This window comes from Phacochoerus africanus, chromosome 6 (assembly GCF_016906955.1).
Source record: "Phacochoerus africanus isolate WHEZ1 chromosome 6, ROS_Pafr_v1, whole genome shotgun sequence".
Taxonomy (NCBI): Eukaryota; Metazoa; Chordata; class Mammalia; order Artiodactyla; family Suidae; genus Phacochoerus; species Phacochoerus africanus.
The window spans coordinates 854860-879182 of record NC_062549.1 but is presented as its reverse complement, the minus strand read 5'-3'; the positions used below and the strand labels follow the sequence as shown (position 1 = coordinate 879182).

The 24323-nt window shown below is 67.1% G+C and overlaps 2 protein-coding genes across 7 annotated transcripts in view; one reads left to right on the top strand and one right to left on the bottom strand.

The window, feature by feature from the left end:
* Positions 1-2088, top strand: part of IQANK1 (IQ motif and ankyrin repeat containing 1) — a 46128-nt gene extending 44040 nt beyond the window's left edge. For 3 of the 4 annotated variants that reach the window (XM_047785589.1, XM_047785588.1, XM_047785590.1), the window contains 6 exons: positions 317-456; positions 542-596; positions 673-765; positions 957-1065; positions 1156-1474; positions 1545-2088. In XM_047785589.1, coding sequence (XP_047641545.1) covers positions 317-456; positions 542-596; positions 673-765; positions 957-1065; positions 1156-1474; positions 1545-1848 — 1020 coding nt within the window. In that variant the 3' untranslated portion in view covers positions 1849-2088. The remainder of the gene's footprint in view (positions 1-316; positions 457-541; positions 597-672; positions 766-956; positions 1066-1155; positions 1475-1544) is intronic. The other variant, XM_047785591.1, reaches the window with a different exon arrangement.
* Positions 2073-23594, bottom strand: SCRIB (scribble planar cell polarity protein). Of its 3 annotated transcripts, XM_047785491.1 has the most exons (36): positions 23365-23594; positions 21794-21911; positions 21613-21691; positions 21438-21527; positions 21285-21341; positions 21123-21186; positions 20957-21031; positions 20738-20882; positions 20215-20333; positions 19836-20035; positions 19590-19759; positions 19384-19511; positions 19164-19298; positions 18196-18363; positions 17291-17686; positions 16577-16639; positions 16174-16263; positions 15665-15742; positions 14651-14974; positions 14485-14565; positions 14149-14406; positions 13804-13914; positions 13409-13702; positions 13111-13299; positions 6486-6596; positions 6358-6405; positions 4858-4917; positions 4090-4197; positions 3842-4001; positions 3606-3747; positions 3325-3513; positions 3099-3241; positions 2983-3020; positions 2810-2884; positions 2537-2588; positions 2073-2427 (listed from the first exon to the last, which is right to left on the bottom strand). In XM_047785491.1, the coding sequence occupies exons 1-36, from the start codon at positions 23521-23523 to the stop codon at positions 2282-2284; spliced, it is 4863 nt and encodes a 1620-aa protein (XP_047641447.1). In that variant the 5' UTR covers positions 23524-23594; the 3' UTR covers positions 2073-2281. The 3 variants fall into 3 exon arrangements, with proteins under 3 accessions (XP_047641447.1, XP_047641449.1, XP_047641448.1); XM_047785493.1 differs by lacking the exon at positions 2810-2884; XM_047785492.1 differs by lacking the exon at positions 16577-16639.
* Positions 23595-24323: the final 729 nt, after the last annotated feature.

The following is a 24323-nucleotide window of genomic DNA, read 5'->3' as shown; positions in this document are numbered from 1 at the left end:
GATGCGTGTGGCCTGCCAGCTGGGGCCTGCGGGGAGCTGCCCTGAGGGCCCTGCCAGTGGCGACGCAAGCAGGACGCCTGGGGCTGGTGGGGGAGGGGGCGTGCAGGGGGGACCCAGAGGACCCTCGGGGCTCAGTTTGGGAGGAGCTGCTCCAGGTTCTCAGCGCTTCAGGGCCCACCCCTGGCCAGCCGCGAGAGCCCCATTTCTGCGAGGTGGTGCCTTTTTCTTTAAAATGGGAGTGTAACAGCCCCTCTCTCCAGGCTGGGCAGAGGACAACACACGCCCTGAGCTTTTGACCCATGTCCTCGGTCGCTAGGTGGCCTCTCTGGATGCGGTGGCCAGCGTGCTGCACGTGTGGGACCTGGGCCTCACGGATGTCATGCTGCAGAACATGGAGGCCGAGCGGCAGCGCCGGGCCCAGGAGGCCGAGCAGCACAAGGAGGCGGAGGCCAAGCGGTGCAGCGCGGGTGCGGGGGTGCGGGGGTGTGTGCGCGCGTGTCGGCAAGCAGGGCCTCTGACCCCTGGTTCCCTCGCATCCCAGCGTGAACCTCAAAGTGCAGCAGCTGGCGAAGGCACAGCAGCAGTGTCACAAGCAGGTGAGTGCACAGGCCCGGCGGCCCCGGGAGGAGCGGGTGCGAAGGGCGCCAGCCAGCTGTGCCCCGGCCCGCCCAGCTGCAGCAGGCGTACTTCGAGCTCAACCGGAGGGTCGCGGAGCACGACAGGTGCGAGCGGAGGGGTGCCGCCAGGGCCGAGCTCACGCTGCAGGTGGGCTTTCTCCCTGGTCCGGGGCTCCCGAAGGCGGGGCGGGCGTGGGGCATCCCTTTCCAACAGCCGCCTGGGGCGGGCAGGACGGGGCGGGGCCCTCCATCCCTTCCTCGGGGTCCTGACGTGCGGGGTGGCGGGCGGTGGTCGGCCTCGCGCTGAGCCGGGTGTGCTCCCCCCCCCCCCCGCCCCAGGCCATCAAAGACGCAGAGGCGCAGGTGGACAGGCTCCGACAGGAGGCCCAGAAGGCCGAGGAGACGCTGGCCCAGGCCCGGCTGGAGCAGCGGGAGCGGACCCAGGCGGGTGGGCGGGGCCGGGGGCGCCGGGGGCGGGAGGGCGGGGCCGGGGAGGGAGGGGCGCCGGCCTCAGCCCCACCCCTCACGGCCCCCGCAGGGGAGGAGGAGGCGCCCGGGCTGAAATGCCAGGTCACCGAGCTCCACGACGTGCTGCTGAGGGATGTGGGTGATCGCATCCGCGCCGACGGCAGGTCAGCGGCCTGGGTCTGGGACGCGGGACAGGCAGGCGAGGGGCGAGCCAAGGGCCCGGCGGTCGGCGGTGAGCTGACGGCCGCCCCCAGGTGGCCTCTTGTTATCGACCCTTCGGGCCAGGCGGCCGTCTTCCTGCGCTACCAGGACACCAACTACGTGGACGCCGTGAACCCGGAGCACCTGCGGCCGGAGAGGCTCCGGCTGGCCCTGCTGGGGGCGCTCAGGTGAGGCGGCGGCAGGCGGGGCCCTGGCCCCCGCGCCCACGCTCACCGCCCCGCCCGGCGCTGCCCGCAGGTTCGGGAAGCCGCTGGTGGTGGACCTGCGCGAGGTGGACGTGTTCCCGGCGGTGCAGCGGCAGCTGGAGGCGGTGCAGCCGGGCCTGGCACGGGAGCTGCTGAGCCGCGCGCTGCTGGAGCGGGAGCGGTACCTGTCGCTGTTGCGGCCCAACGACGGGCCCGAGTACGGCCCCGCCCAGTTCCAGGAGGCGCGCCTGGGGCACTTCCGCCTCTTCTTTGTCACCAAGGTGCGGTGGCCTCCAGCCGAGCAGCTGCGGGTGCTGCTCCCGGTGCGCGTGCAGCTGCCCGGCGGGGGCCTCTAGGGCTCCGCCCCAATAAAGCGCGCCCCCAGGGCGCTGGGTCCCCGTGCCTGCGCGTGTCCGCCCGACTGCGCGCGCGCGCCCGGGCAGGGGGCTGAGCCTGGTGGCGGGAGCCCAGGCGCGGTCCTCCAGCTGCGGAGAGGGGCTCGGCCCCCTTCCCCACCCCCCCCCCCGCCCCCAGACTCGGAGGAACAGAAGGGGTCGGAGGCGGACAGACAGACGAGAGATAAAACGTAGTCAATTTTATTTTCCTTGAACCACAAAATAGAGTCTTTGGTTGTACAAACTTCACTAGTTACAGTCTCGCCAGGAGGTCCCGGCTGGGGAGGGGCGGTTAGTCAGTGGCCGGAACGCCTGAGGGGACCTCTTTAAAAAGCTAACAGCCAGGTTAAAAGACTGGGGCCAGGGCCCAAGTCGGGGGAGGTACCCCTGCCCTCTAGGAGGGGACCGGGCCCAGGCCGCGGCGCCCCGGCCGCACTGCACGGCGGCTGCTGCACAGCGTCACCTCCTCGGGGCCCACTGTGCCCGGAGAGGGCCTGCCCAGAAGCACCGTGGCCACCTCGCCGTCCTCCTCCGGCGGACCTGGCCAGCGGGACGGGACCCAAGTGAGCCGAGGGGCCGAGGCGCCCTGAGGGGAGAGGACCCCCCACCCCCCCCCACCCCACGCCCGGCTGGCCGCCCCCTCCCTCACCTGGGCTGGGAGATGCTTCCAAGGACCGCAGCTCCTCGGCAAAATCCGGGGACTGTGATGGGAGAAGGGCTGGTCAGGGCTCCGCCCGGCCCGGAGCGGCGGGAACCCACCCGGGGGGCCCGTGGGCTGGGCGCGGCCGGCGCAGGACTGGCCACAGAGACACAGGGAAGGGAGAGGCGGAGGCGGAGGGGACAGGGCTGGGCGACAGGCAGAGCAGAAAGGTGGCAGGAGGCGGTCGGGGCTGTCCTGCCCAAGGCCAGGAGGGCCCGGTACCTGCAGGTCATAGACAGGTCTGGAAGAGGGCAGGGCTGCAAACACCCTGTAGTCAAACTTCCTGCCAGACAAGGCCTTGAAAGGACAGCGTGAGGAGAGAGGCGGAGCGCGTGAGAAGGAGCGGGGGCGGGGCGGGGGGGGGGCAGCGCGGGCCGCGGCCGCGGGCTCCTCACCAGGCGTCCCGGGGAGGTGCCAGTCGGGGGGCCGAGGTCTGGAGGGACGAGAAGCGGGAGTTGGGGTGGGTCCGCGTGCAGGCTGCGCCCCCCCCCGCCTCCCGCCGCACACAGACCTTCCAAGGGGGTGGGGGACGGGGTGGGCGCGGGCGAGGGCGCCTCGGCCAGGCGCTCCAGGGGCCCACGCTTGCTGCGGCCCTCCTGGGCCTTGCTGAGGACCATCTGGGCGCGGAGGGCGTCCTGCTCCAGGGACTTCATCCTGGGGGGGGGGGGGGCGAGCGCGAGGTTGGGCGGCGCGAGGTGGGGCGGGCGGCGGGCCGGCGGGCGGGCGGCGGGCCTCACCTGGCTGCCCTCCACAGCGCCCGCTTCTCGGCCTCCAGGGCGCGGCGCTCGGCGGGGGACAGGGCCCGCTCGGGCGCCGGCAGCTCCGGGCTCTGCACGCGCAGCCGCTCCTGGTGCCGCCGCTCGGCCTTGGCCGTTCGCACCGGGGCGCCGCCTCCCTGCGGCGGCGGAGGGGACGCGGGGCCGGGCCTGGGCGACAACAGGACAGGAGGGCCAGGTGGGCGCGGCGCCGGCGGCAGCGGCGGGGGAGACGCTGGGTGCCGGCTCCTCGCCCCCCTCACCCTGCGGCAGGGCTCTGGGCGGCCCAGGGCGGCTCCGCCTCGGGCTCCTCGTCGTCGGGGGCCTGGGCGGCGTGCGGGAGCCCCGCGTCGGCGGCTGCCTCCTCGCGCAGCATTTGCACTCGCTTCTGCTGCAGCTTCCGGGCTGGGGGTGGGGGCGGGGGCGGGGGCGGGTCAGGCCCGAGACCGCCCCCCACCCCCGCTCCCCCTCCCCCCAGCCCCCCCAGCCGGCCGCTCACCTTCCTCCTCCTGCATCTTCCGCAGGTCGTCGGCTCCCACCAGCGACACACGCTTCGGGGGGCCCTCGGCCTGGGGTACCCGCACCTCCAGCTCGAAGTACTTCTGCCGCTCGCGGAAGGACAGCTGCTCCGGGGAGGCCGCGGGCCCAGGCGTGGGGGGCTGGGGGGAGCGCGCCCTGAGATCTGGTCCCTCGGGCCTCCCAGGCACATGCATGCGTCGAGGCCACCGTGGGTCCCCCGCCACCTACCTGCGCTGGGGTGTCCTGGAGCGGGTGCAGGCCAGGCACGGCCGCGAAGGTCCTGTAGGCCTGCTTCACGTTGGTGGGCAGCTCGTCGGGGGAGGGCGGGGAGGGGGGCTGGGGGACCGGGCGCCAGTGAGCTGTGCTGGGACAGCTGTCCCTTCTACAGCCACCGCCCTGGCTGCCACTGGCTGGCCCTGTTGACTGCCTCCAGCCCCACCCCCGCCACAGGTCAGAACTCACAGGTTGGGGATCCCCTCTGCCCCTGGGGGCCGGGGAGCCCCTTGGCCAGGCCGGAGCCACTGGCTGGATCACCCCGGGTCTCGTCTACAAACGGCAGGTGCGGAGGGGCCCGCGGAGTTCGGGGAAGGGGGTGTGGGGGACGGAGGGAAGAGAGAGATGGAGCCAAGGTGGGTGGCTGGGTGGGTGCCCAGGGCACGAGGCTGGCACTCACCCTTCTGTGGTCTGTCAGGAAGGGGCAGAGGCTGGGGGCCCGGCTCCAAGGCGGCACCACCACTGCTTACCCCAGCCTGCTGTGCAGCGAGACCCGGTGCCCACGGCCTGGCCCTCCCTACGCAGTGCAGCCAGGGCGCCTCCGTGGCAAAGTGGGGGGTGGGGGCAGGGCCACGCTGCCTCCTGGGGACTCACAGGGAGCTCCCCGCCCCCTTCACCAGCCAGCTCTGGCCAGGAAGGTGCCCAGAGTGAAGGGGAGCAGCCAAGTGGAGCCCCGCGCACAGCAGCCCCTGAGGTCCCCAGCCGCACCCACGACGCACTCACCTGCTGGCGGCCCGGAGAAGAGGGCACCTCCTTCATCCCTCCGGCTGCCCCAGACGGAACCTGGAGGAGCCAGTGGTGGCTGGTGGGGCGACAGTCCAGTAGGACTGGGGCCCCACAGGGAGGAGCCGGGGGCAGGGGGGCACTGGCCCTCCCAGCTCCAAGGCTGGTCCTCAGCTCCCTGGCCTGACCACTGCCCAGGGGACAACCCTGGACAGGTCGGCACCATTGCTTGGCCGGCGTGGAGGGGTTCTCCTCGAAAGGCAGTGGCCTGGAGTCCATCGGGCCCTCCCCCCAACACGCAGGGACAGGAGAGAGACCTGGGGCTTCTGCTCCCCACCCCGGGCTGAGCGCCAGCTGCCCATCCATGGCAGTGGGCTGCCGCCATGGGAGGGAAGCTGCAGCTTTTGGGGAGAGACAAGGACAAGCAATGAGACAGAAAAAAGCTGGGCAGGGGGAGGCCCAGGGGCAGAGCCCCCAGACCCAACGCCTGCTGCCAGGGTGCAGACAGCCACTGGCTTGGCAGGCTGTCCCCGCAGCAGGCTGGCCACCCCACAGGCAGGCCCCTGGCGCCCCCGCCAGGAGCTCTGAGGTCCACGAGTTAGGAGGCCGACTCCTGCCAACCACCCTGCAGCCGTGCCCTGCTGGGGCTGTCTGGCTCTCGCAGTCTGGGCCAAGGGAGGGAGGGGCTGCGCCAGGCCTCCCCTGCCCCCTTGGTGTGTGGGGGCAAGGGGGAGGGCCTGATGGACTCCAGACCACGGCCCTTAGGGACAACTCTCCACGCTTTGCACCAAAGCCCCAGCCCGCGCCTCCCTGCTCCTCCAAGGCTCTCGCCCAGCACAGACACCCCACTGCACCTCCCGCCACCGCTGGTCCGCGGGGTCTCCGCCTGCTGGGTCCCCCGCCGTGGCTGGCTGCTGCACACGCCCCTCGGGAGAGCTTTCCTCTCTCCCGGGGGACGAAGGAGCAGCACATTGCCTCCTGTCCAGAGTCCCCCGGCCCCTGGGCGAGTGCTAGGCCTCTGCCCCAACCCTGTCCTCCAGGGCTGCTCGCAGCTGCTCCAGCCCGTCCTTCCCACAGTGGCCTGTGCCCAACCCCACCCTGGTGGCTCTGGTGCTCCCCAGCTGTCTCTGGCCCAAGCCCTCCAGGCCCACAAAGGCCCCTCCCACTGGGGGCAGGGCCCTGGCAGAGCCCCGAAAGCTGTCCTGCAGGGTCTCGGCTGGAGGGAAGAAAGGCAGGACTGGCATGCAGGTGGGCAGACAGAGGCTGGGACAGTCAGGGACTGACCCCTCTGCCTGCTGCCAGCGCCGGGCGTGGTGGCCAGAGTGTGGTGGTCCTGCTTCAGGCTCTCGGGGCTCCGAGTCCGGGGAGCAGAGTGGACGCAGGGCTCTAAGGGGCTGTGTCGGCCACCGAGCGTGCCCCGCGGGAAGGGTCAGCCAGAGCTCGGAGCCCCGGGCTGTGTGGGAAGGCCCCCGCCCCGCAGGCGGGTGACCTGGCACTCACCGTGGCCTCCAGCCCCCGCTGTGGGGTCTGCCCGGGCGGCTCCTTCTCCTGTGAGGAGAGCAGACGGCGGTCAGGGCCGGACGGCCTCCGGCTCCTGAGCCCTGGGCTGCCGGCCCGGCGCTGCTGACCTTGCCAGGGCCCTCGGGGCCCAGCTCCCGGTCGATGGAGGAGATGCTCTCCAGGCTGTTCCGGCGGCCCAGGCCCGCGGCAAAGGGATTGGCGATGACACCCGGGGACACCTGCGGGGGGAGCGGGCCGAGTGACCACACGGAGCTGAGGCGGCCGCTGGGGGCGGGCTCTGTGAGCAGCGCTGCTGGCTGCTCAGGACGCCGCCAGCCTCCTGTGACACAGGGCAGCCAGGGGTCGCGTCTGCACGGGGTCCCAAGGCAGCGACGCTCCTCCTGGGGAGCAAACAACTGACGAGGCGGGGCGCGGGGCGGGGGCAGCCGGCAGCCCCGCGCCTGGCGGCACCGAGGCCCTGAGGCGAAGGCACGGGGGGGCGGGGGGGGGGGGGCCCCGCGGGGACCGTGATGGTGCCTCGGGTCAGAAAAGGCCACGCGCAAGTGGTGCGGCTGCCCCGCGGCACTGACTGCAGCGAGCGAGCGAGTGGGGGCCGGACGCGCGGCCTGCCCCTCCAGAGACCCAGGGGCACGGCGAGACTGGCGCGGGGCAGCACGAGCCAGCACCAGCGCAGACACGACCGTGTGGGCCGGAGGCGGGCGCAGGCTCCTCAAAGTGCCCCGTCTCTGGTTTTGGCTTCGGGGCCACACGGAGGTTTATACTAGTAAGAAACTGCTCTTTTAAAGTCACCTCTAGGAGTTCCCGTTGTAGCTCCCGCTGTGCTCACAGACCTGACTAGGATCCAGGAGGACATGGGTTCGAGCCCCGGCCTCGCTCAGTGGGTTAAGGAGCCGGCGTTGCCGTGGGCTGTGGTGGAGGCCGGCAGCTGCAGCTCCAACTGGACCCCTAGCTCAGGAACCTCCATGAGCCACGGCTGTGGTCCTAAAAAGCTAAGCAAAACAAAACAGTCGTCTCTAAAAACTGAAAACAAGTAAGCCCAACTGTGTATCAGGTTGGCAGTAAAACAATACAAAGAATTATTGCAGATGACTTGAGAGCACAGTATTTTGACTGTACCTCCTAGTTGGATAAATCCTAAGGACTTAGAATCATAAAAGTCAAAATCCTAAAACCTAAGTATGAACTGAAATAGCAGAGTACCTCCCACTCCTGGACACGCGTCCGCACAAAACACTAACTGGAAAAGATAAGCACAGGGAGTTCCCGTCGTGGCTCCGTGGCTAACGAATCCGACGAGGAACCATGAGGTTGAGGGTTTGATCCCTGCCCTTGCTCAGTGGGTTAAGGATCCGGCGTTGCCGTGAGCTGTGGTGTAGGTTGCAGACGCGGCTCAGATCCCGCACTGCTGTGGCTGTGGTGTAGGCTGGCGGCTAGAGCTCCAATTAGACCCTTAGCCTGGGAACCTTCATATGCTGCCCAGAAAAGGCAAAAACACCAAAAAAAAAAAAAAAAGAAAGAAAGAAAGAAAGAAAAGATAAGCAGAGTTCCCATCGTGGTTCAGCAGAAACCAATCTGACCAGCATTCATGAGGACTTGGGTTCGATCCCTGGTCTTGCTCAGTGGGTTGAGGATCTGGCACTGCCATGAGCTGTGGTATAGGTCGCAGATGTGGCTCTGGTCCCATGTTGTGTGGCTGTGGTGTAGGCCAACAGGTGCAGCTTGGATTTGACCCCGAGCCTGGGAACTTCCATATGCCATGGGTTTGGCTCTAAAAAGACAGGAAAAAAAAAAAATGAAGGCACCCCTATGTTCATAGCAGCACTATTCACAATAGTGAACTCAGGGAAACAACGTACATGTCCATCAACAGATGAGTGGATTAAGATGTGGTACATGGAATACTACACAGCCATAAACAAGAACAAAACAATGCCATTCGCAGCAACGTGGGTGCAAGTAGAGGTTGTCATACTGAGTGAAATAAAGTCAAACAAACATCACATAATATCACTTCTATGTGGAATCTATGACACAGGCGTTCGCATTGTGGCACAGTGGAAACGGGGGAGGATGGAGGGGTAGATGGAGGGGGAGGATGGAGGGGAGGATGGAGCAGATGAAGGAGGTGGATGGAGGGGGAAGATGGAGGGGAGGATGGAGACGTGGATGGACGGGAGGATGGAGACGTGGATGGACGGGAGGATGGAGGGGTGGATGGAGGAGAAGGATGGAGAGGTGGATGGAGGGGGAGGATGGAGGGGTGGATGGAGGGGGAGGATGGGTGTGGATGGAGGGGGAGGATGGGTGTGGACGGAGGGGGAGGATGGGAGGGGGAGGATGGAGGGGGAGATTGAGGGGAGGGTGGAGGGAGAGGATGGGAGGATGGGGGAGGATGGAGGGGAGGATGGAGGGGGGAGGATGGAGGGGGGAGGGTGGAGGGAGGAGGGGAGGATGGGGTGAGCAGGTGTGAGCTATTACCCGCGGAGGCCGTAAGTCCGAGGTCCTCCTGAAGAACACAGAGGACTGTCCAATGTCCCGTGATGAACCACAGTGAAAAAGAGGAGTTAAGAGCGTGTGCGTGTACACACACGTATGTAGATGACTGAATCACTCGGCCGCACAGCAGAAATTAACACAGCACTGTAAATCAACTATACCTCAATTCAAAAAAATAACAGTAGAAAGTCAAGATTTTTCTGCTTCTAAAAATATCCACTCCCCAGGCTCTACTTGCCGCTGAGGCCCAGAAGCAGTGACAGCTCAGAGCCACAGTCCCCGGCCAGCCATGGCTCTGAGCTCCCAGGGCTGGGACAGGGACTAAACGGATACGTGGTGATACCAGAGAGCCAGGATGCTCTCCAGTGACAGGCATCATGCTCCAGGGACATGGGAGCCACACTGCCCAGCAACGGGGTGCACCAAGACTCCACAGACCCGGAGTTCCCGTCGTGGCACAGAGGAAACGAATCCAACTAGGAACCATGAGGTTGTGAGTTCGATCCCTGGCCTTATTCAGTGGGTCAAGAATCCGGCATTGCCGTGAGCTGTGGTGTAGGCTGCAGACGCGGCTCGGATCCCGCGTTGCTGTGGCTCTGGCGTAGGCCGGCGGCTACAGCTCCGATTCGACCCCTAGCCTGGGAACCTCCATATGCCATGGGAGTGGCCCTAAAAGAAGCAAACAAAAAAGAACACACAGACCCTGAAAACAAAACCAGAGAAGTACCTCTGCCACCATCCTGGAGCCTCCAAGGCACCAGCCACGTTGAAAATCGACAAAGGAAAGGGAAGACTGCCGTGCCTCCCCCCGCCCCCCCCCCCCCGCCAAGATCTTATTGACAAATGCAAAAAGAGCTGATAACATTGCTTCATTACAGAAAGGTCAGTAGAACAACTAAAAGCAACAGATGTGGGAAGAATTAACCAAAGCATTATTCCTTGGGGCAGAAATTAAAATACCGAAAAATGGAATTCCTGCCATGGTGCAGCGGAAACGAATCCGACTAGGAACCGTGAGGTTGAGGGTTCGATCCCTGGCTTCGCTCAGTGGGTTAAGGAACTGGCATTGCCGGGAGCTGTGGTGTAGGTCACGGACACGGCTCGGATCTGGCGTGGCTGTGGCTGCGGTGGAGGCCGGCAGCTGTAGCTCCAATTCGACCCCTAGCCTGAGAATCTCCATATGCTACAGGTGTGGCCCTAAAAAGACAAGAAAACAAAAACAAAAAAAGAAAATACTGAGAAACCAAAGCAGTCATGATGAAAATCCCAAAGCTGGTTCTTAGAAAAGGCCACTGGAGCACACACAGGTTGGGGAGGAGACCGAGGTGACACAACCGCAGGGAGGAAGAGAGTGTCCTGGGTCTCGTGCCAAACACGCGGGGAAGCAAACGAGCGCGGGCGGCCACATCCGCCAGGGGGACCGCGGCGCTGGCGGGCGGCGGCTGAGGACACGGAGACGCCCAGGCTGGAGGCTCCTGGGCACGAGCCCGGCGGGGAGGAAGCCCGATTCCCATGGGGCAGGCGGGTGGCACAGACAAGCCAGGGGCCGGTGAAGAGAACGGGGTGAAGGGCTCGGACCCGCGGCCCTGTGGTGGGAAGAGCCCGGGGGCTGAGGTGCCCCCCCCCCCCAGTGGAAAAGCCGCCCCCTCCTTTCAAGCGCCGCCAGTCGCCAGTCGGAGGACATCTCAACCTCACTGGGTACAGGGCCGTGAAAACCAGTCGAGGGACTGGAGGGGAGGGATCGGAGTTCGGGGTCAACGGACGGCAACTACTGCTCCTGGAATGGATTTACAGCGAGGTCCTGCTGCGTAGCCCTGGGAACCATGTCAAGATTCTCACATCGCAGCGCGACACGGGAGGAACAATTCCGTGTACCTGGATGTGTAACGGGGTCCGCGTGGTGTACAGCGGGAAGAAGAGCGCGTTGGGGAAATCACAATAAAGAATGAATTTAAAAAAATAATAAAAGGACTGGAGAAAACAACGCCCATCTCAGAGAACAATTCTTCCGGATTAAAAACGGAGACGGCCCTGTGAATTTGAGAAACGTTATATAAACTACAGCCACCTGCCACCTTGGTCCCCACAGCACGGGGCCCAGGGGGTGCCTGAGCTCCGGGAAAAGGGGCCCTGCAGCCACCACTCAGGAGACAAGAGCCAGCTCTGAACACGCAGCCACAGATCCCGAGAGCAGGCTACCTGCCGAGTGCCGGCCCATCTGTAGGGAACCGGCCGGTCTGTTTGGAAGAGAAAACAGAAAACAGACTAAGACTTTTCGAAAGAAGAAAAAACTGGGTGCCTTCACCAGTTACAGTGGCAGCAGCACTAAAGACAGCATTGGTGACAACACGTCCGGCTCCCTGGGGTCACGTCCCGGAGGCACCAGGACACAGATCTGACCACAAGGAGGTGACGTTTCCCCAAGTTCGTGCACGGGACTGGCACAAAAAATCCACTGGCTAGAAAAGCAATTCCAGGCAGAGTATAAACACATATACCTACTTTTTTTTTTTTGTCTTTTTTAGGGCCGCAGCATATGGAGATTCCCAGGCTAGGAGTTGAATGGGAGCTGTAGCAGCCCAGCCTGCACCACGGCCATAGCAACGCCAGATCCTTAACCCACTGAGCAGGGCCCAGGGATAGAACCTGCGTCCTCATGGATACTAGTCGAGTTTTTAACCTGCTGAGCCCCAACAGGAACTCCTGCGTTTTATGTACTAGGAGAAAGCACCGGAACGGTGCTTTAACAAGCTTCCGAAGGGAAAGATTTTCCTAAACAAAACCCAAGTCCAGAAACCACAAAAGAAAAGACAGGGAGCCTCACACCACAGACGCTTCCGTGTCTGGAACCCCACAGAGACCATTCTTTTTTTTTAGGGCCACACCTACAGCATGTGGAAGTCCCCAGGCTAGGGGTCCAATCAGAGCTGCAGCTGCCGGCTACACCACAGCCACAGCTCACGGCAACTCGGGATCCGTAACCCACTGGGCAAGGCCAGGGATCGAACCCACATCCTCATGGATACTAGTCAGGTTCGTTACCACCAAATCACAAGAAAACCATTCTTAAAAAGAGACGAAAACACCTGCTCCCCAACGTAACAAAAGAGCCAAACCTACAATTATGAAAGAGCAGCTGGACTTGCTTGAAAAAGACAAACTCCCCAAAGGAAAAGAAGGACAAAAGGAAGCAGCACCGCCTGTCCAGTCCCACTGCCCGTCCCGTCCCGTCCCACTGCCCGTCCAGGCCCACCGCCGGTCCAGTCCCACTGCAACAGCAACCACCCGCCTGAGCCCGGCGGCAGGTAGGGTTGCGGGGGGAGTTGGAGGCAGGATGGACTCTTTTCTGCAGAAACTGCCCCAAAGCCTAAGGTCGGGCTCCTGAGCCCACCGGCCGGGAACACCAGGGGGCAGGCCTCTAAGTCCGGGACCCCAGCCCCGCTCTTCACCACAGAGCCGTGTTTCTTTCTTTCGTATAAAAAGCTTGAGTTCAGTACACGTGTGCATGAAAACGCTGAGACGCGCGTGCTAACACGCAAGCAGAAGTCAAAGCCAACTGGCAAGACCCCCGGAAAGACAGGGCTCCAGCGAACGGGCAGGGAGACCCTGGAGCAGAGACCCTCGCTCCTTCCCGGCCCAGAGTCGGTGCAGTGCAGGGACGTGGCCTCAGCGCAGAGCCGACAGCCCACAGAGCCCCCAGCGGCAGCCGGCACCCGGCCTCTGGAGCCCAGTCCTGGTCCTGGCAGCAGACACTGTCCCCAGGGGCCGGAAAGCAGGGGACAGCTGCGTGCCCCCACAGGCTGCCCCCAGGCGTCTGCTCTGGGACAGAAGGTCCTGAGTGGCGAGCTCCCTGCTGAGGGGCTGCCGGTGCCTGGGCAAGCTGGGCGGGGTCCCTACGTGTGTCCCATGGCGAGGGCGCTGGCATGGCTGTGTGCCTGGCTCTGCCCTGCCCCGCCCCGGCCCAGCCACCATGAGGTCCAAACACACGCACACACACTACACACGCCCTGCCTCGCCACTGGGAGGTGGCTCTTCTGAAAGACCTGAGCAGGTCATCTGTGTACCTGCTGCACCCTACCTGGCCCGGACCACGAGCAGGGGACGGCCCTGTGCCCGGCACAGCTTGCACCCTACGGTCTCCGCCGGCTGACTCCCAGGCTTGGAGACAGCTCGCCACCCCTCCCGGGGACAGGACCCTGCACCCGGGGCAGAGCACCGAAGCGCAGGGGCACTGACCTCGGCGGGGGCAGAGGTGGCGGCGTCGAAGCCGTCGCAGATGAGCACGGTCAGGGCGTCGCCTGCACTGCGCAGCAGCTGCACGGCCTCGCTGTGCGTCAGGCCCAGCAGGCTCTGCTGGTTCACCTCCAGCAGCCGCAGCCCCACTCGCAGGCGGCCGTCACGCCCGGCGGCCCCTGTGGGGCTCACCTGCAGAGAGACGGGCCTGTCTGTCCTCAGGAGCAGCTCTCGCCCGGGCCCCGTCTCCACCCGAGGAGCCTGGCAGAGCGGGGCTGGCAAGGCGGGCAAGGCTGCTCACCTTGGAGATGAAGATGCCCTCGTCTGTGGGGTCCCAGGGGTTCCCCGCGTGGCCCTTGGCACCTCCACGGATGCTGATGCCCAGCTTCTCCCCGGGGGCCTTCTGGATACAGAGCTCCCGCATGCCCGGAGGCGGCGGATCCCTCCGCACCAGCAGGACCAGCTCCAGGCAGGGCCGGAGCAGGGCGCTGACTGCCTCCTGGTGCGTGGCCTCCCGTACATCCTGCCCGTTCACTGCCAGGATGCGGTCCCCGACCCGCAGGCCGCTGCGCGCAGCGAGGCCCCGTGGGAGCACCTGTCAGGGGAGGGCAGTGTCCAGCAGGCTGCTGGCTTTGCCACCCCGCGCCTGGGCTGGGCCCTCTCAGCACAGGTGCCCGCAGGGCCCGCTCGCCCCACCTTAGAGATGAACACGCCCGGCTCCTGGACGCCAAACGGGTGGCTGGAGTGATCAGAGCCCCCAACGATGCTGAGCCCCAGGGGGCCCCCGGCTCTCGGCAGACAGATCTCCTGGGGACACGGAGGGCCTGGGTATCAGAGCAGAGAAGGGACGCTTCTCCGCCTCAGAGGACGTGTGGGACCAGAGCACTTCACTGCAGGACAGCCACCGAGGAGCATGCGGGAAACCGCTGCAGGGCAGCACCCTGGTGTCCTGGAGCCTGAGAGGGAGGGCGCGAGGACCTGCTTTCCCACCCAGGGGTGCCAGCACCCCACACTTGGAACCGAGTGGACCTGGGGTCTCACCTCCACTGGGTAGGGCCCCTCCAGGGCAGCGGCCAACAGACTGGGGGCCAGCCTTAGTGGCCCGGGCTCCCCAGGGGCGGCAGTGGCCACGGGGGTAGTGGTGGCAGCAGCAGGGGGTGGGGGGGAATGTGGTGGGGGGCTGGGGGCAAGGGGCCCCCCGGCCTCGCGTTCCAGCAGCAGAGCGATGGTGGGGGAGGCGGCGGTCAGCAGAGAGACAGCGTGGTCGTGCCTGGCCTCTGTCACGTCCACGCCGTTGATCTGCAAGAGTGTGGCCGTCAGGGCCAGCGGGCCGAGGGGGTGGATGGGTGCTGGGAGGGACCCACTGCCCCTACTCACAGAGAGGACGCGATCGCCGACCTGCAGTGTGCCCGCCCGGTGGGCGGCCCCACCCTCAGCGATGCGGGAGACGAAGATGCCCTGCGCGGGAGGGGGGAGCGCTTGGCTGCAGGCCGGCCCTGGTCCTGAGCCCCTGCCCCCAGCCTTGCCCACGGCCTCGCCTCACCCCGTCGCCGGCCCTGTAGGGCGTGGAGCCTTTCCCGCCAGCGATGCTGAAGCCCAAGCCCTTCTCGCTGCGCACCAGGCAGGCCACGTGGCGCTGGCGGAGGGGCCCGGGGGGTTCGGGCTGGAGCTGGGGCAGGCGCAGGCCGCCCCCCCACCGCTCCCGGGGGCTGTAGTCGTCCTCCGGCCGCAGTGGCGTGACGGTGACCGCGTTCTCGGGCTCCACCATGCGCTCCCGCCAGAGCCGCATGTGCACCGTGGGACCCGCCCCACGCAGCGCCTCCACCGCCTGCTGATGCTCCGCGTCCTGCAAGGCCACGCCGTTCACCTGGGGGCCGCAGCGCTCGTCAGGCGGGCAGGCAGCACAGGGCCCCAGCCCTCCTGTTGCTCCACGCCTGCGCCCCTGGTGCTGGGGACCCCGCCGCCGGTAAGCAGGCCCACAGCCAAGGGCACCCGGGGTCCTGGGGTTTCGAACCCTGGGCCTCCGCCCATCCTGGACTCAGCAAGACCCTCCCCGCTGTCAGGCCCGGCAGTCCCTCCGTGAGCTAGGGTGGCCCTGCGGGAGGGGCACGCTGCCCTCGGACCCGGTGCTGATGCGACAGCTGTGAGCAGGGCCCTCCCCAAACTCCCTCACACACCTGCAGGCGCTAGGGGGCCAGGTGCACAGACAGGGGATTCAGGGCAGACGCCCGCCCCCAAACCTGTTGGAGGTCTGACCCCTCCCAGACCAGCCCTCAGGAACGGCTTCCTTCGTGAGCGCTCTGCTCCTGACACAGTGAGAGCCCCCACCCGCCAGGGCTCCTGCCCAAGTGGGACTCCCTGCGGCAGGGCTGGCACCCGGGCCTCCAGCCTGTGAGCTCCACACCTCACCTGGCCGGGCGCCGGTGCCTGGGGCCCAGAGAGGAGGAGCTGGCCCCCCAGCGACCCTGCAGGGGAGGCAGCAGGCACCGGGGTCTGAGGGTGCAGAGGGCGCAGCACTGGATGCAGTGCCCTGGGGGGAGGGCAGGCGCTGACTCACCTCGAGCAGCTTGTCACCTACTCGGACCCCAGCCCGCGCCGCGGGGCCCTCCTCGGACACCCGGGAGATGAAGATGCCCTGGAGGACGGGCAGGAAGTGAGCCCCCGCGCCGCCGCCACCGCCGCCGCCGGCAGAAAGGGGCCTTCGCCTGGCCCTGGGTGTGGGTGCCTGGCAGCTACGTGAGGACTGGGCGCCCCGGGCGGGGCCGCAAGAGCACCCGAGGGGAAGAGGGTGGCAGCAGCGGGGCTGGGGTGGTCAGAGGCGCCGGTCAGGGAGGCAGGAGGTGCAAGTGGCCCTCCAGAAAAGGGTTCCGACCCTGACCCAGCAGAGGCCCCCCAGGGAGGGAAAGGTGAGCGTGAAGAAGGCCACAGGCGCCTCGAGACAACCCAACGCCAGCCGGCAGCCTCAGGGCTCTGCGTCCGACCCCCGGCACAGGGAGCCCCGGTCAACCAACACCCAGAGCAGGGGCCGCCCCGGAGCGCCGAGCAGGCAGGGCAGCGGCTTCTCACCTCGTCGTCTCCTTTGTAGGGGGTGGAGCCCTTGCCGCCTGCAATGCTGATGCCCAGGCCCCCGGTCTGCCGCACGATGGTGAGGGTCAGCTGGCAACAGAAGAGCGGGGAGGTGTCGCAAAGTGCTTCCTCGCTCGGGGCCACCTTTGGGGGCGGGGCCGGGGCCTAGGAGGTCCGCCCCCAGCCCCGGCCCCAGAGCCGGGCGCAGAGGGAGGCTGGAAACTCTGGCTGAGCCAGGGGGGGCCCCGCGGGCGCCCGCCCCAACCCGACTCTAAGGTGGCAGCTGAGCAGGAGCTCCTGCGGGAGGGCGTGTGCGCAGAGGGCAGGAGCGTGGGGAAGGAGACGCAGCGCCCGCAGCCCAGAAGCAGCAGCCTGGGCCCAGCGCGGAGAAGCGAGTACAGACCTCTTCCTCCTCAATGCGAGCGGGCTCTATCAGCAGGTTATTGGCCTGGTCAAACGACACCCCCTGTTAGGACAGGACCAGCAAGGGCATGCACGTGAGCCACCGCCCGGCCCCGCCACCGCCACCACCACCGCCGCCACCACCACCTGGCCCGGCCCCGCCACGAGCAGCAAAGAGAAGAGGCCACACCGAGCTCCCATAGCCTGAGCGCTGGCTCCTCCTGCCTGTGCCTGGCACTGCCCCCAGGCACAGGGTCCCCTCCGGCCCAGAGGCCTGGCTGCTGCCGCCACCTACGAGACAGGGCAGGCTCAGCTGCTCACATGGGGGCCCCCTGTGGGCTGAGCTCAGGCCCCCTCGGCTGTGAACCGCTGAAGCGTCAGACACGAGGTGATGGGGGGCGGGTATCCCAGGGAGCCAGCAGGACCCGCCTGAGGACCAGAGGAAAGGAAGGGGCCAGGCCTCAGGAGGCCCAGAGAAGGCAGGAGAGCCTGGGCAGAGAGTGGCCACCTGGACCTCTCAGGACGGGGCTGCAAGGCCAGCAGGGGGCTCTGGGCAGGGTCAGCACCCAGCCCAGAGAGGTGGGGGGGCAGCTGGGGCACCTCCCTCGCCAGCTGGTATCAGCACACGAGCCTCGGGCGTCACCTGAGAGCCATGGCGGTGGGCCCGCGGGGCCCAGCCCGCCTGCCTCAGGCGGGTACACGGGGCTAGACTCACCTTGACGGAGGGCGCCGAGGCCACGGCCTCCTCCTTCTCCTCCTCCACCGCCACCCCTGCCTCCTCCTCCTCCTCGGCTTCCTCTTCCTCCTCCTCTTCCTCCTCCTCCTCCTCCTCCTCAGCTCGAAGAGCCCAGGGCGTGTGGGGGCCATTGTGCCAGCCCCCAGACCCCATCGAGCCCTCGCCGTCTGGCTGTGTCCCCTGCAGCAAGGCCACGACCGCCTCGGGCTGGGGCAGCTTGGAGATCTTGAAGTGCTTCTTGTAGTGGGGCGTGTCCTTCCGGATGAGCCGCTGTCTCCCACCCGGCAGGGGCCACGGGGCCTCCAGGGGCCCCTCCTCACTCTCGCCGTCCTCCCCGGGCAGGAGCAGCGTGTCCTCCGCAAAGCGCACAGTGGGCTGGGAGAGGCTGGGCGTGAGGACGCCGGTCCGGCGGGCCCAGCCCGCCCCATGCCGGGGCCCAGGGAAGCCCTGCTACGCAGGTGGCAGCACACAGGGCCTCTGAGAGGCTCCCTGCGGTTCAAATAGGAACAAGGGACTGCCTGGCGAAGGGCGCAGAGCAGATCAGCTCAGAGAAACAGAGGCCAGGGACCAGGAGGCTCCTCCCACCCCGCACACTGGGCTCTCAGGAGCCCGAAGCTAGGGAGCCCCCCGGGCCAGGAAAAAGGTCTCTTGGGGGTTCCAGGGACAACGCCAAAGCGATGTGAAGTGACAGGTGCAGGAGGGCAGAGCCCACGCCAGACCCAGCTTTGCAGGGACCCTCATGCCCAGCCTCTCACCGCCGCGCCCTGGAGCGGGATGGCCCCTGCAGGGCTCTGCATGGCTCAGAGCCCACCACGGCCTCGTGCGGTCCTGACTGCACGTCTGCTTGAGAAGGGGGGCGCGGGCAGCCTCCAGGCCAGTCTCACCTCCTCATAGGCCTCCTCTGTGACCTCCTCCTGGGCAGCTGGCACGGATTCCTGCTGGCTCAGGCCCTCCTCCTCGGCCACCGGGCCCTCGGGCTCACCCTGGGACGCCGTGCTGGCCGATGGCTGCGCGTCCACACTCAGGCCAGACTCGGCACTCAGCCTCTTCTCCTGCGGGGGTCCGGCAGGGGGTCAGGCCACGCACCTGCCACGCCCTGCTGCCTGACCACAGCGCCTCGTGGGCTGCCCCCTCCCAGCTGCCCCCACCCTGCAGGGAGCAGCGTCCACGCTCAGCCCTCAGGGGCGCCCTCTGTCCCCCACCCGGGAGGCCACGCTCCACCAGATAACCACAGGCACACAGAGCCACCATTTCCTGGGGTGAAACCTCAAAACTCTTCCTAAAAAACATCAGCGGCACAGGAACTGAGTTCCCAAAACAACACTACCTGAGAAGAGGAAGCACCCCGAAGGGAGCACAGCAGCTTCCTGGGTGGGCAGCCAGGCACCACACCGTCGTTGCCAGTCCTATCACTTCTTGCTTGGGCAACAGATGCCCACTATACCCCAAGGACCCTCTGCTCTGCTGCCAGGGCTCCTGAGCGAGAGCTGGCTTGCCTGGCGCCAACCAGCCCCCTTACAGCAGCTGGCAACACGGGCACCCAAGACACAAGGGCTCATAGGCCAGGACTTCCATCTCCTAAGCCACCAAGGGCACGGCCACCTCTGGCTCCTGCCGCGCAGTGGCCCTGCCCGTCCACACTGCCCGACTTTCGCGTCTGCCCAGCGCCCCGCAGTGGAGACAGCCTGGCCCGCGGGAAGGCTCGAGGCGCTGGGCCCAGAGCTTCCCACCTGCTCACAGGAGAGGGAGGGCTTCCTTCCCCCCCTGCTCCCCGTGCCCACACCCGGCCTAGGGCCTCCCGGGCCTGCCGAGCAGGCGTCCCCGCCTGGGCCCCTCGGGGCCCCAGAGGTACCTCCACGGAGGGCGGGGGGGAGGGCGAGGGCGGCCTGGGCTCGGGCCTGCAGGAGGCGGCTTCGCTGCGACGCTCCACGCCCCGCTTCATCACCTTGAGCTCGCTGGGGTGAGGCGTGGCCCGCCGCTGCAGACCCTGCGGCAGGCAGGCAGGCGGGCAGGCGCGGGGTGAGGCGGGGCTGGGAGGAGCGGGCCCGCCCCGGGACCCCACCCCCCCATACCCGTTTCTCGGCGGCCGCCTCCTCGTCCTCGTCGCCCGCGGGGGCCTCCAGGAACTGGATGACGCTGACGCGGCTGAGCGGGGTGTCGCTCCAGCTCTCGGAAGGGCTGCCCCGCGGCGCCGGGTCCTCTGCGGGAAGCCGGCATCAGGGCGGCCCGGCCCGGCCCCGGCCCCGGCCCCGGCCCGGCCGCGCCCCCCGCAACCTACCGAGGAGGCTGGGCGGGGGCCGCTGGGGCAGCAGGTAGCAGGTAAGCACCTTCTCGCCGGTCTGGGCGTCGTCCTCCGTCTGGAAGCGGAGCATGGGCTGCGCCTGGTTCTCGGCCAGCCACAGGGCCTTCAGGTTGAGGTGCGTGAGCGCGAACGGCAGGCTGCGCAGCCTGGGAGCGGGCGGTACAGTCAGCGCGGGCGGAGCAGCCTCGCGGGCTGGGGGCGCTGGGCGGCGGGGACACGCACCGGTTCCCGGCCACGTCCAGCACGTGCAGCTCGGCCGTCTGCGCGAGCTCGGGCGGCAGGGCGGCCAGGCGGTTGTCCCGCAGAGAGAGGACGCTGAGCGCCACGCAGCCTCCGATCTCCGGCGGCAGCCCCTCCAGGCGGTTCCGGTCCACGTTGAGATTGGTCAGCTTGGTCAGCTTCCCCAGGGAGCGGGGCAGGGCCTGGCCGGGAGGAGGGCGTCAGAGGCCTGCGGGGCGTGACAAGGGTGACAGGGGCTCCCCTTGGCGCCCCGCTCCCCCTCCAGGCACTGGCCTCCTGCCGAACACCGGCGCCCCGGCCCCCCGCCACTCCGCCCGCGGCGCCACCTCGGAAACCAAGCCCCACGGGCGCCGGCGCCCACCGTGAGCAGGTTCTCGGTGAGGATCAGCTCAGACAGGTTCTCACAGTCCCCGATGGCCTCGGTCACCTCGCACAAGCGGTTCTGGTCCACCTTCAGGATGGACAACTGCTTCAGCTGACCTGGCGTTGGGAAGACGGGGCCTCAGGGCTCGGTGGTGGGACAGCCCAGTCACCCGAGCCCCGGAGCCAGCCCCGCCCGACCTGCCTCTGGTGCCTCCGGAAGGCTGAGCTGGCATCCCAGCCCCCAGCTCCAGCCCCGCCCTCCCTGCTCCCATCCAACCGGCCGCCCCGACCGTGCCCCTCCCCCCCCCCGCCCCCGCCAGGCCCCGCCCCCGTGCCCTCACGAGCTCACCATCCCACTTTTGGCACCACAAGTTGCCTCGGCTCCTTGGGTGCACCCGTTGTGCCGCTCTGGCCTCAGGCCAGCCTCCTCCCCCCGCAGGGATGTGTCCCAGAGACCCCCAGAGGCAGCATCCTCGCCCCAGGACCCTCCTCTAGGCCAGGGCTCGTCACCCAGCACTGACCGATGCCATCGGGGAGCCGCTGCAGCAAGTTCTGGGAGAGCAGCAGGTCAGTGAGCAGCACCAACCCTCCAAGCTCTGTGGGCAGCTCCTCCAGCCGGTTCTCCGACACATCCAGGCACACCAGCCGCCGCAGGTTGCCAAGCTCCTGGGGGCAGGCACCGAGGGTCAGAGGATGGACAGACGCGAGGGGGGGGGGACGACAAGGACAGGCTCACTCACCGGAGGCAGTGCCGACAGCTGGTTCCGGTCCAGCCACAGCTCTCGCAGGTTGGGCAGGGCCCCCAGGGTGTCAGGCTGCAAGAACAGACGGGGACAGAGTGACGGCCAAGGCTCACTTGCCCCGCCGGGCCCTGCCCCGCCCAGGACAGCCCCACCCTCTCCACACCAGCACTTCCAGATCGTTGCCTCCCAGATCCAGCTGTTCCAGCTTGACCAGGAAAGACAGGGACCTGCGGAGGAAACAGAGCAAGTTCTGTCGCGGCCACGTAGACTGCGGCTCCTGGGGCCGCCGCCGACACCGGCTGCTGGTAGGGCCGAACCCACTCACGCAGGCAGGGACTTGAGAAGGTTCTCGCGGAGCTCCAGGGTCACCAGGTTGGCAAGGCTGCAAGAAATCAGGTTGGGGCGTGAGAGAGGCAGGAAGGTGGGGAGAGGCGCGGGAACAGGGCTGAGCGGAGCCCCCTCCCCAGGGGGCACTTACTTGCCCACGTCCCCAGGCAGCGCCTGCAGGGACACGTCGTTCAGGGCCAAGTGAGCCAGGCTGCGCAGCTGTGTGAAGCCTTCCGGGAGCCTAAAGCCGGGGGGCGGGCTCAGAGTCCAGGTAGGGGCTGCCGAGCCTCCCCCTCCCCGCCACGCCCTCTGCAGCCACCGCCCACCTGGACAGGGGGTTCCCGCTGAAGTCTGCGATCTCCAGGGCTTTGCAGAACTTGATGCTCTCGGGGATCTCAGGGATGTCTAGGATCAGGGGGTCACGTGGAGAGATGCCCACAGCCGCCAGGGGTTCAAAACCCTTCCTGCCACCCCCAGACTCCCCCCAGACCTGCCCCAAGTTCCCACCGTTGCGGGACACGTCCAGCTCCACCAGCTGCATGAAGTTGGCCACCTCAGGAGGCAACCGCTGGATTTCATTGTCACTTAGGCCCAACTTGCGAAGGTTCAGCAGCCGAAAGAAGGGCTGTGGGCAGGGGGTAGGGTCGGGGTGATGGCTCTGTAGCAGAGCCCCCCCCCCCCCCCCCCGTTCCAGGCCACCCGGGAACCCAGAGTCCTGTCACGTCACCCCGGTCTGAAGTAGAACAAGCAAGCGAAAACCACACACGTGCGCTTTTGCAGGTGTCAAACAACTTAACTTTTGACACTTGGCTCCTTTGAGAATCTTCTCAGAAACCTTCCCTGCCACAACACTGTCACACGACCAGCCTCCCACACTTGAGTTTCAGCTAAGAAATCACCTCCTTCTCCTGACTCGTCAACCCGTATTCCCTGCTCTCCGTGTTCCCTCAGGGCTCCACCCCACACCTGAAGTCCCTCTTTTGCCCACCCAACAGGTGGGCCCTCACAGGCCTGCAGGGTTTCTCCTGCTGCCTCCCAGTAGAAACCCGCCCAGCCTCACCCTGTGACAAAAATTTGGCAACTACCAAAACAAAAGTATAACGAAAAGAGCAGAAAAAAGTTCACGTTGCGGTGCAGTGGGTTAAGAACCCAACAGCAGCAGCTTGAGTGGCTGCAGAGGCCTGGGTTTGATCCCAGGCCCGGCACAGTGGATTAAGAATCTGGGGTTGCAGCAGCTGCAGTGTAAGTCACAGCTGCGGCTCAAATTCAATCCCTGGCCCGGGATTTGAACATGCCCCCCTACAAAGGAAAAAGAGCGAATGAGCACAGGTCTGTGTGCTGCCGGCACGCAGTATCTGCAGGTAAAGTGCGGGACCCGAGGTGTCGGTGAGGAACCCTGGCCCGGGCCTGGAGTGGAGCCACACCCTTTGCGGCACACAGCCCCCAGGCGCTGGGCCACTTAGCACCCCATCTCCAAAAAGGAAATCCTTTTGTGACCTGCTTCCTCTAACCTCCTCTCCCAAGTGGCCTTTGGAAAAGGAAAAGCAAGCTGACGGAAGAAACAAGGCGGTGAGAGGCAGGTAAGACACAGACGTGCCACGCACAAGCACCTTCGAAGGTCTCTCCCCACCTTCGCCCCAGCACCCAGAGAAAGAAGAGGGCAGTCGGGCAGAAGGCTGGACTCCCCACCTCCATGGAGGTCCAGCAAGTTCCCGTCCATTAGCCACACCAGGTTCACCTTCCACCCTGATCCACTCCAATCCCATCCACCTTGCCCCCAGGCTTTCAACCTGCAGCTCCTCCTCTGGGCTGTGACCATCCCCGCCCCCAGCAGGCACCTGATGACCGCTGCCACCTGGTGCCAGCACCCGCGGTGGGTGAGGAAGGTGCGGCTGGCCGGGGTGGGGCTCTGGCCAGTAAGAACCAGCAAGGCCGGCTGGAGACTGTGGTGTCCCCCCCCCCCGCCCCCCGCCGGCCAGCGCCAGCTGAGAGCTCGGAGGAGCGAGCGGTCGCAGCCGGGCCAACCCTACCGACCAGAGAGGAGGGCTGGGCCGGAGGCAGGTGAGGCAGCCGCTCACCTTGGGCAGCTCGCGGAGCTGGTTGGCGTCCAGGAGCAGCTCCTCCAGGCTGCGGCTGTAGCGGTAGATCTCCTCCGGCACGGCCTGCAGCGAGCAGTGCCGCTTGTCCACCGACTCCACGTGCCGGTTGCAGCGCCACAACGGGATGCACTTGAGCATGGTGCGGGCAGGCGCGGGCTCGGGCGGCAGGCGGGGGGCGGGGCTCGGCCCGCATGAGCGCTGGGGCGGGGGAGGAGCGGGGGGCGGCCGGGGCGGCGGCGGCGGCCCTGGGCCCGGCCCGCGCTTGGAACGCTCGGAACGCTCGGGCCGCTCGGACCGCGGCGGCCTGAGCTGGGGGCGCGGCCCGGACGGCGCTCAGACTCTCAGGGGGCGGCGGCGGCCCCGCATCCCGCCCGGCCCACTTGGCCCTGCCAGTCCACTCGTCCGCCGCTGTGCCCCAGCCGGAACCGCCGCCGCTGCCCGCCGGACTGCCCCGCCGACAACCGCCGGCCGCCGCGCAGCCCGCCGGGAAGCCGAGGCCCGCCCTCTCCGCCCATCGCCGCCGGGAACTACAACCTCCATAAGGCCCCGCGGTGCCGGTGCCTCTGAGAACCCGTAGCGGCCCCGCGCACGGCCCGTCGGGAAGCCCGGCTTCCGCCCCGCGACGCCAACGCCCCGGCGCAAGGCATGGTGGGAGCTGAAGTCCGCTCAAAGCCAGCCCCAACCTGGCCCGGCCGCAAGCGTCCTGCTGCAGCCTCTCTCGCCCACCCGGCCCCCTCCCTCGCTTGGCCTCGCGACTCCGAGATGGAGCCGCCCGGGCCTTGGCGGTGCTCCAGGTATCTGGCGGCTTGATGTGTCCGGGAGCTTGAGGAACTCTGGGCCAGCCTTCTCCCAGCACTACCTGGGGAGGTGACAGTGTAACCCGACCCGTACCCCGCCCGCACAGCAGGAAAGCCACGCCCACGACCCTCCGCTGCCCT

Excerpts from the sequence above, each read along its gene's own strand:
- SCRIB (XM_047785491.1), bottom strand. The coding sequence starts at position 23,523 with ATGCTCAAGTGCATCCCGTTGTGGCGCTGCAACCGGCACGTGGAGTCG. Across the intron at positions 21,692-21,793 it reads GCTGGACGTGTCCCGCAACG|ACATCCCTGAGATCCCCGAG; the intron begins GTGGGAACTTGG and ends CCCTGATCCTAG. Across the intron at positions 19,512-19,589 it reads GCCCCCGCCCAGCCTCCTCG|AGGACCCGGCGCCGCGGGGC; the intron begins GTAGGTTGCGGG and ends GGCTTCCCGCAG.